This window comes from Anomaloglossus baeobatrachus, chromosome 2 (assembly GCF_048569485.1).
Source record: "Anomaloglossus baeobatrachus isolate aAnoBae1 chromosome 2, aAnoBae1.hap1, whole genome shotgun sequence".
NCBI classification, from domain to species: Eukaryota; Metazoa; Chordata; class Amphibia; order Anura; family Aromobatidae; genus Anomaloglossus; species Anomaloglossus baeobatrachus.
This window is the reverse complement of record NC_134354.1, coordinates 714,472,947-714,488,254: the sequence shown is the minus strand read 5'-3', so window position 1 is coordinate 714,488,254 and position 15,308 is coordinate 714,472,947. Positions and strand designations below refer to the sequence as shown.

At 41.9% G+C, this 15,308-nt stretch overlaps 1 protein-coding gene across 1 annotated transcript in view; it reads right to left on the bottom strand.

Annotated features, from left to right (window-relative positions):
- Window positions 1–6,395: 6,395 nt before the first annotated feature.
- The window catches only part of CCNA1 (cyclin A1), an 11,376-nt gene continuing 2,463 nt past the window's right edge, over window positions 6,396–15,308 (bottom strand). Inside the window, exons 3-7 of the mRNA XM_075333939.1 lie at window positions 14,459–14,682; window positions 8,101–8,305; window positions 7,881–7,994; window positions 6,921–7,054; window positions 6,396–6,832 (exon numbers count right to left, since the gene is read on the bottom strand). Of these exons, the coding sequence (XP_075190054.1) occupies window positions 6,784–6,832; window positions 6,921–7,054; window positions 7,881–7,994; window positions 8,101–8,305; window positions 14,459–14,682 (726 nt within the window). The 3' untranslated portion in view covers window positions 6,396–6,783. The remainder of the gene's footprint in view (window positions 6,833–6,920; window positions 7,055–7,880; window positions 7,995–8,100; window positions 8,306–14,458; window positions 14,683–15,308) is intronic.

Below are 15,308 nucleotides of genomic sequence, written 5' to 3'. Positions count from 1 at the left end.
AGAGACCAAAAGCTGGGCAGCGCGGTGACCTATATCCGGGAGGCGGGGCAAGAGCAGGTCATACCACAGGAGCGGGGGTAGCCGGTCAGTGTCTTTACAGTGGGGGGGGGGGGGGGAATGGACCTCCTAAAAATTAGCATAGGGGGCCCGCAGTCAGGGGGCAGCATCTCAAATTTGGCTGCGGTGCCCCTCATTTTGCTGGATCCAGAACGCATGCAGTACAGTCATTTACAGTGGAATCACAACACCATGTGGACAAGTGCAGTTGTGCATGAAGCACACAAACGCCTGGTGTCATGCTTCCACTGTAAATGAATGTACTGTATGCATGCCAGACCCAGCAAGATGCTGGATGTGTGAAACAGGCTAAAACACACGGTGTGGTGCTTTAGCTGGCTGACGTCATCCTATTCCTGTGTTGCACAAGTTGTGTTTCTGGTAATGTGACCCAACAGCAGTTCCAGTGCTTAATGTGTGGGAGGCATACAACTCTGAGAGCCATGTTTGGGCTCGGAGATACCTTCACAGATTGTGATGCAAACTCTGACAGCCAGAATATGGGGCTGCAGGACTTGAGTCAAAAAAGGATGAGACAGCTGAGAGGTAATAAGAATGGGGCAGGAGACATTTAACCTCATAACGACGGCCGTACGACTTAAAGCGGCGGCAAAACAGGGTACTTATTCTGTTCCGCCGCTTTAAAGCGGCGGCCCGAAAAAACCCTATAGCGCCCCCCAGCGACCGAAAATCTCGGGGGTTTCAGCTACCGGGGGTAGCTGAGACCCCCCAGATTATGAATCGGGGTGTTTTTTATGCACCCCGTTAATGCGATCGCCGGTATATACCGTATACCGGCGACAACATGAAAAAAAAATAAATGGCTGGTAAAATTGATTTATTTCTCATCTGACGTGATCAAAGATGTCAGATGAGAAATAAATGTTAGCCCTTAGTGCCCCCAAGGCCCCCGGTACCGGAGAAATCCATCCAACCCCCCCCCCTCCGGAAAATCCAAGATGGCGCCGACACGCGCTGAAAACTCCCGCCGCCGCCGGCTCTGCATTCATTTCCCTCCGATCTGAAATGATCAAACATTTCAGATCGGAGGGAAATGTCCTCCCCCTGACCTCTCCTCCGGTCCACCGGAGCTCTCTGGTCCCCCGGAGCCCCCTCCGGGGGACCAGAGAGAGGGATCTGGAGAACCGGAGTTCTCACCACCGTTCCCAGTCTCTCTCCCACCCGATCTGGGATCCCCCGTTCCCCCAATCCCCTCCCCTGTACCTCAATATAAAAAAAAAAAAAAAAAAAAAAAAAAAAAAAAAAAAAAAATCACCGGTCCCCCGCGGCCCCCCTTCTTCTCTTCTCCGTCCGGGAAAATGGCGGGCGCATGCGCAGTGTGCTTGGCATAATCTGCCTCCTGCACCCGGCAACAAAAAAAAAAAAAATTGATTGGCTGTTTAGATTTGAATACTGTGATAGATCCTATCACAGTAGTCAAAATGCCAATATTTGATAAATATGGCAGCATTTAGGTCTGCCTTTCTCCTCTCTCCCTTGTAGTTGATCTGGGAGAGAAGAGAGAGAGACTACGTGCTACCATAGAGAGAAAAAGTTATCAATTCACAAAGATCATCATAATCAATTTCCAATTTTTCTGATCACCCCCCTGTGATCATCCCCCCCTCCATCATTCCGTCATCCCTCGCTGCGTCATTCCCCTAAATATTTTTTTTTATAATCTTTATAAAAAAATTTAGGGTTTATATAAAAAAAAATAAATACTAGTGTTAGGTTTAGGTTTATTTTTTGTTAGCCAGGGATAAAAACAAAAACCATGGCCTGCAGGATGTTTACGGCAGAGCAAGCGTACTCGCTGCTTGCCTCCGGCAGTTCTGGGTCAGAGACCAAATCGGCCTCAGAAAGAGATTTTTCGGATAGCGGTGACGATTCGGCTTCCTCCACGGGGTCCCACACCCCGCCAGTCGCCACTGCTGAAGCGTCAGGGGCAGGACCTAGTTCTGCAGTCCCCCATGCTCTCTGGTACCCCGACCCGTCCTTTACCCCACAAATTCCCCCTTTCATAGGAGACCCTGGCATAAAAATAAATGTCACCAATTTTGCCCCACTGGATTTTTTCCAAATTTTTGTTAACCAACAAGTACTTGAACTTATCACCCACCACACCAACTTGTACGCCCGCCAATATATTGCCCAAAAGCCAACATCTGTCTATTCCCGGTCCTGGATCCCCACAAGTGTCCCGGAAATCAAAAAATTTTTAGGCATTACCCTCAACATGGGTATAGTGAAAAAACCCAGTATCCGCTCCTACTGGGCAACCAAATCTGTCCACGCCACCCCTGTATTTGCAGCCATAATGCCCAGAACCCGATATGAGACCCTATTGCGATTCCTCCATTTTAGTGATAATTCCCAAGTCCCCCCAAGAACTGACCCCAATTATGACCGCCTTAATAAATTGAAACCCCTAATATCCCTCCTGAAAGAGTCCTTCCTAACTTCCTACAGCCCAGAGGAGAATGTTTCGGTTGACGAGTCCCTAATGAGCTATAAGGGCCGTCTCTCATTCCGTCAGTTTATCCCCTCCAAAAGAGCCAAGTATGGCATAAAATTACATAAAGTGTGCGAAAGCACCAGCGGGTACACATGTAACTTTATCATTTATGAGGGTAGGGACCGCCAAATAAGCCCACCCAACTGTCCCCAGACAATTGGCGTCCCAGGAAAAAATTGTCTGGGAGCTAATGTCTCCATTTCTTGGTAAAGGTTACCATGTGTACACCGACAACTACTACACTAGTATCCCCCTATACCAATCCCTCCATGCTGCAAATACAGGGGCCTGTGGGACAATAAGGAAAAACCGTGTTGGTTTGCCGGCACAGTTAGTGTCCAGACGTGTAGAGAAGGGGGCGTCATTCGCACTGGCAAGTGACAAACTGCTTGCCGTAAAGTGGAATGACCGCAAGGACGTCTACATGCTCACCACCCTGCATGAGGACACCACTGTGTCGGTCAGAGAGAGGGGAGCCACCAGGGACAAACAGAAACCCTTCTGTGTGACCCAATACAACAGGTTTATGGGTGGCATGGACCTGTCTGACCAGGTGCTCCAACCATACCTGGTAAAGCGGAAAACGAGGGCCTGGTACAAAAAGGTAGCAATCTACCTGATACAGATTGCTACCTACAACAGTTTTGTACTGTTTAAAAAAAAATCACAAGGGGCCCTCACATTTCTGCAATACCAGGAAAAAATTATTGAGTCCCTCATGTTTGACTCAGCGGCACCAGAGGCAGCCTTCGAGTCAGAGAATGCCCGGAGACTAACGGAACGGCATTTTATGCATCTCGTGCCTCCTACTCCCACTCAAAACCGTCCTAAAAAAAAAAAAAAAGGTGCCGGGTATGTCGCAAGCAGGGTAGGAGAAGCGACTCAAGATATTATTGTCCCATGTGCCCTTCCCAGCCAGGACTTTGTGTTACCCCCTGCTTCGAGATCTACCACACATCCCACAATTATTAGACATCATACACTATTCCTAAATTGTGTGGTAGGGTTTTTCTTTCACATTTATATTTTCTGTTTAGTGGCCCCTGTGTTACTTGTCAAATAAAATTTACTATTTTCATCAGTAAAACACATTTTACCCCATTTCACAAATAATTCCAGGACTTGATCACTCACATACCGAAGTGTTATGCACACAAATTCTCGTCATATGCCCACGTCTGCGTACTCCAGAATGTGGACCCCGCAAATGTTCTTGAAACATCTGATCTGACAAATAATTCCAAGATTTGATCACTCAAAGTGTTAGCACCAATCATCTTAGTCTGACTGCTATTACAACTACGTCTTGGTGATACGGGCATGATAATTTTATTGGAGGATCTGAAGCTGTTCTGTAATTTTACACCATGGGCTTTACTGCATGGTTCTTGCCGAACCTCCTGCACTGGACAATACTTTTATAACCCTGTAGGGGACTGGTTGTTTTGTGCATATAGCGGTTCCGCCCTTGGCAGGTAGGAGCCTGTTATGGTGTACCACGTCGGCTGGCACAATTGTCCCTCATATAGGGATTGATGGTGCTAAACAGACGTTGTACGACCAGTCTCTGAAAAATTAACATGTCCTTCTAGCCCTCCTGGTGTTCCTTCATCGCTGGAACAAGCACAAGTCTGCCATATAGTTGGTGGTATTTTCCTCCACATTTTGCCCTTCACTCCAAGATAAAATGTACAAAAAAAATCCATTTATGTGGGTTTTCAGTTGTTCTAAAAACACATAGGCTCTGCAAATCTAATAATCCAAAATTTGAAAAGTACACCTTCCCTTCCAAGTCCTGCAGTTTGGCCAAACAGAAGTTTTTGACTACATGTTGGGTATCGCTGCACTCATAAGAAAGTGGGTAACAAACTGAGGGGTCCACTTTTTGATGTTACCTCTTGTAAAAGTGGAAAATCTGGTGCTAAAGCATCACTTTTGTGAAAAAGAAGAACATTTTCAATAGGACAACCTATTGTTATAAAATTCTGTGAAGTACTTGTGGGTTCAAAATGCACACTATACCCCTAGATAAAATCCTTGAGGGGTATAGATTCCAGAATGGGGTCAGTTGTGGGGGGCTCCACTGTTAAGCCACCTCAGGGGGTCTCCAAACGCAACATGGCGTTCGCTAAGGATTCCTGCCAATTTTGCAGTCAAATGGTGCTAGTTTCATTCTGAGCCCTGCTGTGCACCCAGACAGTTGATTTCCACCACATATGATGTATCAGCATACTCAGGAGAAATTGCACAATACATTTTATGCTGATTTTTGTCCTATTACCCTTGTAAAAAAAAAAAAAAAGCTACCTGGTTGAAATAACAATTTTGTGGTAAAAAATTTTTTTATTTTCACAGCTCAACATTATAAATTTCTGTGAAGCCCCTGGGGGTTCAGGGTACTCAAACATCTAAATAAATTCCTTGAGGGGTCTAGTTTCCAAAATGGGGTCAGTTGTGAGGGGTTTCTGCTGTTTAGGTACCTTAGGGACCCTACAAATGCAACATGGTGCCTGCAATCTTTTTCAGCCAAATTTGCTTTCCAAAATTCAAATATTGCTCCTTCTGTTCCAAGCCCTCCCATTTGTCCAAACAGAGGTTTCTTACCACATGTGGGGTATCACCGCGCTCATAAGAAAGTGGGTAACAAGTTTTGGGATCCATCTTGTTGTGTTATTTCTTATAAAAGTGATTACATTTGGGGTAGAGCAACATTTTTAGGTAAAATTTTATTTTTTTGCTTTTTTAATTCCATATTGCTTTAGTTCCTGTGAAAGACCTAAAGGGTTAATAAACTTCTTCAATGTGGTTTTGAGTACCTTGAGGGGTGCAGTTTTTAGAATGGGGTCACTTTTGGGTATTTTCGGTCACCTAGGCCTCTCAAAATCACTTCAAATGTGATGTGGTCCCTAAAAAAAAAGGTTTTGAAAATTTTGAAGTAAAAATGAGAAATTGCTGATGAACTTTGAACCCTTCTAACTTCCTAACAAAAATTTTTTTTTCCAAAATTGTGCTGATGTAAACTAGACATGTGAGAAATGTTAAATGTTATTTATTAAGTATTTTGTGTCACAGAAATCTGGCTTAACGGTAAAAAAAATTCAAAAGTTGAAAATTTCAAATTTTTCAAAAATTGCCAAAATTCATTTTTTTCACAAATAAACGCAAAAAATATTGTCCTAAATTTGGTACTAACATGAAGCCCAATATGTGACGAAAAAACAATCTCAGAATCACTGGGATCCGTTGAAGCGTTCCAGAGTTATAACCTCATGAAGGGACACTGGTCAAAATTGCAAAATTTGGTCTGGTCATTAAGGTGAAAATTAGCTCCGTCACTAAAGGGTTAACACTCCAGCTTTGTTTACTGCTGGAGTGGTGCTTCACTGAAATTTACTAACAATTAACCAAACATGTTTTGTTTCAAGGCAAAGATACCAGTGACATCCATTGCTGTAACATTTGCTTTTGTCTTAGTCACTTTATTGATCCCTTATACAAACTAAGGCCTCAACTCCCATTCGAAGTTGGAATAGACATGCATGTATAGCAAAACCAAAAGAGTCTTAGTAACTTTGAGAAGGACTTGGCAACAGAAGTCTGAAATTCCAGGCTGTTGGCACCAAAGCCTGTCACGGAAGCTTGTGGCACGCAGACCGTACTGCTGAGAAGAGCAAGGCATCAGCACAACAGTGAATGGCCCCATTGTGGCTAGTGGACCATGCCACAGGCCTATCTCCACCAATCGTTGTGGGCTTAAGGTACTAAACAGTGATCACATAGACATCTGCAGAAGTGAGAAAGTTTATTAAAACCACTTACAAGGACATTCATTGACAATGAAAGCCTATTCCACTAAAGGCAATCGCCAGTATTAGATTATTAACTGACCATGCTCACTATTGAAGGAATGTAGCTTTTATTTAGTTAAAAGAAATAAGCCAATATAACCTAGTTTCACCGTCAGTGGACAAGTTTGGCCGGAGCAGTTCCTCTATTGCAACGTGCCCATTCCAAGTCATGTAGTCCGGTTCACAGGACTGCTCAGGCCAGACCTCAGTTTGTGTTACAGGAAATTAAAATTCTATGTGTAAATAAAAATTAAAATCTAATATTTAAAAGCCCGACACTTTGCCAGCAGTGTCCATCTAAAAACTAGACCAACTCCGTTGATCTTGAGGTAAGTGCTACAAAAAGTCATTGCCGGTTCATCAAAGAGGAAGAGACGCAGGCAGAGTCAGAAGGGAGACCTGCATGTACCTGCAAGACAGAAGGCAAGATAGCAGATTGATAGATGTGTCAGGGGAGAAGAAAATGTAGATCTAAATCCCCACTCCTCAAAACTTACTTTGGTGTCTTATATTTCTCCCTGACGGCCTGGTGTACTTCATGTGGTGCATTGAGGCAGGCTCTGTGCAGGTCCATGATACAAGGTGCCAAGTCACTCAGGCTATAGCCAGTGAAGGCTTGGAGAGTCTCAGGCTGTGGAAAGAAAGTTCTGGATTAGGCATGTGATGCAACATTGACAGTAAGCCTAAGGTTATGTTCACAGTACAATTTTTGCAGTGCTTTTTCTGCAGGAAAAATAAAATTCTCACACCTTGTCTAACCCACAGGAATTTAGCTGAAAGCTACTGAAGATGCCCTTCTGTGATAGCATTCCTGTGCCCAGTTTTGTCAGTACCTACCCCTTGCTGCAGAGCCCACTGACCTTCTGATAAAGGGGGTTCTTTGGAATCTGCCAGGGAATTGCTACCACCCAAGCCACACTGACTTCTCATACACCTTGGGATGCAGTTTGGACAGTCCTCCTCACTAGAGCCCTGCGTGTCTGGGACATTGATTCGACCTGAAAGTCATTAACTAAGGGGGAAGGGGGGGGGGGGGGGGCTTGCCTCTCCCCACAGATGTGGTCTGTTACTCTCCCTTACGGACTCTCCTGCCATTTGTCTTCCTAACCTTTTTTACAACCTAAGCTCCTCCCTGCTATTAACTCCTCCAAGAGGACCAGGGAAGCAGTTTACACTACGTGGCCACCTAGTGGCTGTTTGTACCCACTACACCATTATATCAACTTCAAACATTGGATTTGTAGGTCTGGGGTGGCTAAGCCTGATACCCCCTTACAATGGCAATTGCGGACTGGCTAGGAATGGTCTTGTAACTTTGAGACTAATGGTTGACCTGTTGGGCCACACTGACTTTGGGCTATCAAGAGCCTGTGCTGCACAAGAGCCTGCAAGTTGCCCAATAACTAGAGGGCCAGTGTTTCCTTCTGAATCACATTGACTTAGTCAAGTCAACTCACCCAGAAAGTTTTGTTTATTGCATAGTTGGCAAGACAATAAGCAGAAGCAGCTGTAACCGACGGAAGATACTTCAGGAAAGGCTCTTCTTGGAGAAGTGTGAGCTCTGCCATGTACTGAGGAAAAACAAAAACCTAAATATTCAGATAAAAGCTGGCCATATGACATACTACCGTTAGCAATTAAAATGTAAGCTCTAGATTAGATGTTGGCCAACATTACCATTGCCAGGTGGTCGGTCTTGGTGCTGCCACTCTGCTTGTGAGTATACTGCAGGAGGAACTGGTTAATTGTTGGGACCGTCAGATCGAAGGCCAGAACTTTCAGCAGTAGGTGCTCCATGCGCAGAAGCTGCTTCTTCGTGTAGGTGTCGTCAGTGATGTACACAAACTCATCCACATCGGGAGGATAGATCTCCTCATATTTGCTAGGAAGAAAGGTTGTGCCATTTTTTTAAACCCAATTCTTCTAGTTCACAGCATTTCCAGAGTGCAGGAATATTACACTACTCTGTACAGATAATGTTTGTGTCTATACAGTTCTTGAAAGCCAAAAGCTTCATATACCACCTTTTGTACACTAGTCAGTGATCAGTTTGCTTTAGGTAACCAGTGGTTAAAGACTCAATTTCTTTCCTAAAGGCAAAGTTAAATAACCTTCAAGAGTCTCATTAACTTACCATTTTTAAATTTCACATAATGTACAGACCATAGTCAGATGTGCAAAACCAGCCTTCCATGGTAAAAGGTAGGAGAGAACACAACATAAAGATAAAGCAATATTGGAGGAGCTGAAGAATGAAAGTCCAGGCAGAAGCTCCCTGGATACAGCCAGCATGTATTCCTGGGAGGAAAATCCCCACAAGAAAACCTTAACCCCTTCACTATGACATCTGATGCAAGTTTGTCATGTAAGGAAGGCATTCCCAAAAAATGATCTAAACTTCATGCAATTATAGAAGAGCTTTGGCTGCAACAGCCATGAATTGTGTTTACACTGACCCCTGCTGTTAATTCCCCAAATGTTATGATTAATAGTAATTGTAGCATTTAGGGAACACCTTGACAAATCACAGGGGACAGATTGTGGTGCCATGGCATTACAAGGTCAGTGGGTTGACCTCTGGGTCTGCCAGCTACAGTGGCCTGTTAGACTCTGCTCCAGGCAAAGTCTAACAGGCATTTTGTTAGTGTACCAGACAGGTACTGTAATGCAATAAGAATAAGAAAAGGTTTCTTCAGCTCACCTGCTGCCCGGACTGTTCAGCCTTGCGGGTGCCCGGGATCCTTCGGTCTAACCCGACCGGTAACAAGGAACGTGGAAGGCAAAGAGAGAGAAAGCGATCCGGCACAAATTCTCCTTAAGTTAAAATATTCAAGTCTTTATTTGGACATGGTTAAAAAATACACATCGTGAAGACCAAAAAAATCCATTCAGATGGTGCAAGTTCAGATCATGAAGGCTTTACGCGTTTCGGACTAATAACATAAAAACAAAACAAGTCCTTAATCATAAGTGCTTCATGAAGCCAGGGGAGCTACTAAAATAGCCTAAGCGTTAAGGTGAGGAGGAGGGAGGGGTGAGGGTATGCTAATTGCTCTGAAAGGAACACAGGGGAGAGGAAGGGAGGGAAGACAGGTGAGGGTTTGGATGCTTATTTTGTCTTCCCATATTATAGAGCTACCATTAAAGCTTGAAAAATGGGGGTTAAAGATTAACCGTGATTTACAGGGATTGATGTAAATATAAGGCTCTGAAGTTAACTAAAGTAACACCCTTTCACCTTTCCACATAGTTATATTAGACTCAAAGGATTGATATTTGCGACTGTAGAATTGATCTCAGGGAATAAATAATGTATATATGTAAGCACATGTATTTATTATGATTGGGTAGTATACTATATTTTGAATGTCACAACCCGTCTCCGGTGCTCATGGAAAATTAAAAAGGCAAAAAAGCTCGAGCAATGACATTCTTGCTTATAATAATCAAAACAACAGTGCTTATTAATTTTGTTCAACAGTTCTAAATAGGAATGGGCAAAAATAATTATGGTCATAATTAATGGGAATAAAGGGAAAAGAAAAAAGAAAAAAAGAAAAAGAAAGAAGTGAAGGGAAAAAAGAGAGAGAGAGAGGGGGAGGGGGGGGGGGGGGATCAACCATTCGGGAAATAACCATGTCTAGTAAACGGTGATAATTTAGTCAGACACTAAAAATACCCATTGTTAATCTATATGATTGATCCCTAATTGAAAATAAATGTAAAGAGCTGAAAAGATGAAAATAGAGATAAGTAAATAAATATAAATGAAAATAAATATGTGTAACACGATCTAATTGTGTTATTATTCCGTTGTTATTCTTTTTCTTGATTTCATTATCTTATTAATTTCATCTATAATTTAGCTATAAAATTATATATATTAAAGAGTGAAAGGAACCTAGTTCATTAAAGAGCGCTATTGGCGATCACATAATTTAATATGGGATAAATAATTCCCAAATAACGGTGTCAGGACAAGATATGGAATTAAGAAACAGACGATAATTAAATATGCTCCTATATTTAAATTGCTATATGGCCTGGAATAGAATATGTTATTATATCCAAAATTAAAATAAAAATGGAATAAGACGCCTATAGCTAGATAAAAAAAGGTCCTTTTAAATGAACAAGTATAACTCTATAAATGAGATGGGATAACAATACAAAATGAAGGAAGGTGAAATATGTATATATATTTATAAACATATATCTGTAAGGAGTGGGAAAAAAAATAGATAAATATGAATGTCAAATAATTGAATAGAAAAAACTATCACCGTCCAACTAATAAACAACCTCCTCCTGACAAGTTCTAATCCATAAAAAATGTAGATAAGGATGGATGTAAAATTACATATATATAATGGTAAAAAATATATATATGTGAATAAAGGATGAAAAGGAGAAAAGAAAGGGGGGGGGGGGGGGGGGTAAAGTGAGAGTAGAGGTGGAAATAAATCGCAATGGTCAGGAAGCCTGTATGGTATTACCAGCAGTCATGATGTTTTATATGGTTAACCCTAGGTAAATTCTGGTGTATAATTAAAAGATAAATCGCAGATAGATATCCGAATGGATTTAATTATCGTTCGGATCTGCGATTTATCCATCCTTATCTACATTTTTTATGGATTAGAACTTGTCAGGAGGAGGTTGTTTATTAGTTGGACGGTGATAGTTTTTTCCATTCAATTATTTGACATTCATATTTATCTATTTTTTTCCCACTCCTTACAGATATATGTTTATAAATATATATACATATTTCACCTTCCTTCATTTTGTATTGTTATCCCATCTCATTTATAGAGTTATACTTGTTCATTTAAAAGGACCTTTTTTATCTAGCTATAGGCGTCTTATTCCATTTTTATTTTAATTTTGGATATAATAACATATTCTATTCCAGGCCATATAGCAATTTAAATATAGGAGCATATTTAATTATCGTCTGTTTCTTAATTCCATATCTTGTCCTGACACCGTTATTTGGGAATTATTTATCCCATATTAAATTATGTGATCGCCAATAGCGCTCTTTAATGAACTAGGTTCCTTTCACTCTTTAATATATATAATTTTATAGCTAAATTATAGATGAAATTAATAAGATAATGAAATCAAGAAAAAGAATAACAACGGAATAATAACACAATTAGATCGTGTTACACATATTTATTTTCATTTATATTTATTTACTTCTCTATTTTCATCTTTTCAGCTCTTTACATTTATTTTCAATTAGGGATCAATCATATAGATTAACAATGGGTATTTTTAGTGTCTGACTAAATTATCACCGTTTACTAGACATGGTTATTTCCCGAATGGTTGATCTTTCCCCTCCCCCCCCTCCCCTCTCTCTCTTTTTTCCCTTCACTTCTTTCTTTCTTTTTCTTTTTTTCTTTTTTCTTTTCCCTTTATTCCCATTAATTATGACCATAATATTTATTTTTGCCCATTCCTATTTAGAACTGTTGAACAAAATTAATAAGCACTGTTGTTTTGATTATTATAAGCAAGAATGTCATTGCTCGAGCTTTTTTGCCTTTTTAATTTTCCATGAGCACCGGAGACGGGTTGTGACATTCAAAATATAGTATACTACCCAATCATAATAAATACATGTGCTTACATATATACATTATTTATTCCCTGAGATCAATTCTACAGTCGCAAATATCAATCCTTTGAGTCTAATATAACTATGTGGAAAGGTGAAAGGGTGTTACTTTAGTTAACTTCAGAGCCTTATATTTACATCAATCCCTGTAAATCACGGTTAATCTTTAACCCCCATTTTTCAAGCTTTAATGGTAGCTCTATAATATGGGAAGACAAAATAAGCATCCAAACCCTCACCTGTCTTCCCTCCCTTCCTCTCCCCTGTGTTCCTTTCAGAGCAATTAGCATACCCTCACCCCTCCCTCCTCCTCACCTTAACGCTTAGGCTATTTTAGTAGCTCCCCTGGCTTCATGAAGCACTTATGATTAAGGACTTGTTTTGTTTTTATGTTATTAGTCCGAAACGCGTAAAGCCTTCATGATCTGAACTTGCACCATCTGAATGGATTTTTTTGGTCTTCACGATGTGTATTTTTTAACCATGTCCAAATAAAGACTTGAATATTTTAACTTAAGGAGAATTTGTGCCGGATCGCTTTCTCTCTCTTTGCCTTCCACGTTCACTGTAATGCAATACATTATACCAGCAAACTAGTAAAACATTAGTGTCCCATAGTAAATATGTACTCTAGAATGTACAGTGTTGTCCATCTTTCCAAAAGGTAAACAGAAGTTGATGACCGCACTTTTGCTGACAGTTATGTAAGGGCTTGTTTTTCTGGAGAGAGTTGGAGTTTGGTACCATTTTGGGCTATAATGTTCTTTTGATTGCTTTGTGACAAGCAAGAAACAGCAATTCATTGTTTTATTTAAAGCCGTTCAGTGTAGTGATAAACAGGTTTATTCTTCAGGTCTGTACAATTCTAGCGATGCCACATCTATTTTAATGTTTAGCTACTTTTAACACTAAGAACTCTTAAAAAATAATTTTGGATTTCTGTAATCTGAGCTTTTATTTTTTGCTGGAGCTGTATCCTTGTTTTTGGTACCATTTGTATATGATTGATCACGTTTTATTCCATTTTGTCAGCTGTAGGATAAGATGGTTAGTTTAATGGTGTTCACTGAAAGTGTTAACTAGCGTCAGTTTTATAAATTTGGTTGTTACAAACCCCTACAATACCAAATATGTACTGCATTTTTGGGATAAGATGCACTTTTCCCCCAAAAAATTTGGGAGGAAAATGAGGGGGGGGGGGGGGGGGGGTGGGGTTATGAGTTGAGTGTAGCTTATTGGATGTGCTGGAGAGGCAGGGTGGGGGCGTCAGTAGGCTGGGGCGATGCTACAGGTCATGTGTGCTTTGTGGTTGGGGCTGCCATCCTAATATGTTGGTGGTGCGGTTCAACGAATGGCACCCCGAGTCAGCGTATACACAGATTGGGCTCTGCTCAAGATCTCATCTGTGTACGAACTGCCTCTGGCCCATTGAGCGACCAGCAGTGGTGTTAAGAAAAATGGCACCTGACGGCGGAGTGTGTACAGATTGAGCTCTGTGCGCCCCGACTCCAGGTGCCATTTCTTTGAAGCCCACACCAGCGAAAGTTTCTGGAAGTTGCTCCTGCCTCACAGCACCCGCAATGAGCAACCGGGACACCTGTTGCACCACCTGATTATAAGATGAACCCCATTTCCCCTCCCCCCTCTAGTTTTGGCATGCATCTTATAAGGCTAGGTTCACATTTCCGTTTTGCATCAGTCACATGCATTGCTTGACGCATGCGACTGATGCATTGTACAACGGATGACAGAACAGAATTGTCGTACTCAGTTGTGGGCGGAGCCGTGTGTATAGTGAAGTTTCTGCCTCCCTGCATCTTTTTGCTTGGTTACCTGATATTTACACTGGTTACCAGCATACACCGCTTAGTGCTGGCTCCCTGCACACATAACCAGGGAAATATCGGGTAACTAACCAAAGTGCATCCTGGTTACGTGTGCAGGGAGCCAAAGAACATGCGCAGCGAAATCCTACGGATTGCACTGTTCAAAAACGTTACAGGCTGCGTTACTTCCACCCCGCGGTCAGTCGTTCCACGACTGATCAGTCGGGCGGAGTGTGCAACGCAGCATCAGTCACAATATGCCACTCATACAAGTCTATGGGAACAATGGAATCTGCTAAACGGATTCCGTTGTTTACCAGAGCAGCGGATTGTGACTGATACAAATTTAACGGAAGTGTGAACCTAGCCTAAAATGTGAAACAGTACTTTATGGAGTGGGCGAGGGGGTGAAGAAATCACTTATTCCCTATATGGGGATATTACCTTTCAGTACAGCTGCAATAAACACACTGAGCAGATTACACTGTCTAGTGGTAGATGCATACACCCATGATTTCCTGTGTCCCCTAATGACATGGAAAAAACAAAAACTCTAAGTTTGTTTCATAAAGACACTTACGAGGCCAGGAGAATAGCGGCCGTTCCAACAAGCTGCAGCTTTCCCCTCAATACAGACATGCAAGACAGAAACCTGTCCAGGTAGTTGACTGCAAGAAACAGGGTTTCACTGCGGAGCTTGTACTCTTCCCGGACTTCAGCAAGCCAGTCCACCAGTATGGTCCTCATGGCTGAAGTGATGTCCGGCTGCTTCCTCATATAGTTGGGCTTCGGTCTATGTTTAACCTAGTAAAGGGCAAGAGTGAAGCTTTGTGAGTATTAGTCATTAGCATTTCCCAACACTGGAACCATTTGAATATATCAGCCCTAGTACAGCTAAGCAGACCCCTGTGTGCCATACACCAGCCTGTCTGATGTAAGGACACTTTCATGTCCAGGCTACATTAGATTTGTACATTGAGGAAGCTAGGTATGGCAAAGAGGTCACTGATGCAAGTTAAAGGCATTTGAAATGTATAGGACACAATGTTGACAGTCATGACAAGAACAGAATTTGTAAGAAGTGGAGCTGAAGATGTTACATGTCAGGGTCAGTACGGGGGGGGGGGGGGGGGGGTGAATCCTTGTATCCTTGTGCAACTGACAGTAGCGAGCCTGCGGAATGATCCAACATTCAGAAACCTGCAGCCTCAAGTCAGTGCAGGATTTTTCACCCCTCCTTTACGGTCATTTCACATGACGCTGCTATAAACTCATCCTGGACAAGTTCCCTTTTCGTATGACCACCATTTACAATATGTTGAGGGACTAAGCGTTTTGTTATCTAGGAAGCAGTGAATGCAGATCTGAGCCAAATACATGACAAGGCTATAGATTTGTCAGTCCCATGGTGGTGAGGTGCTTTAATTGTA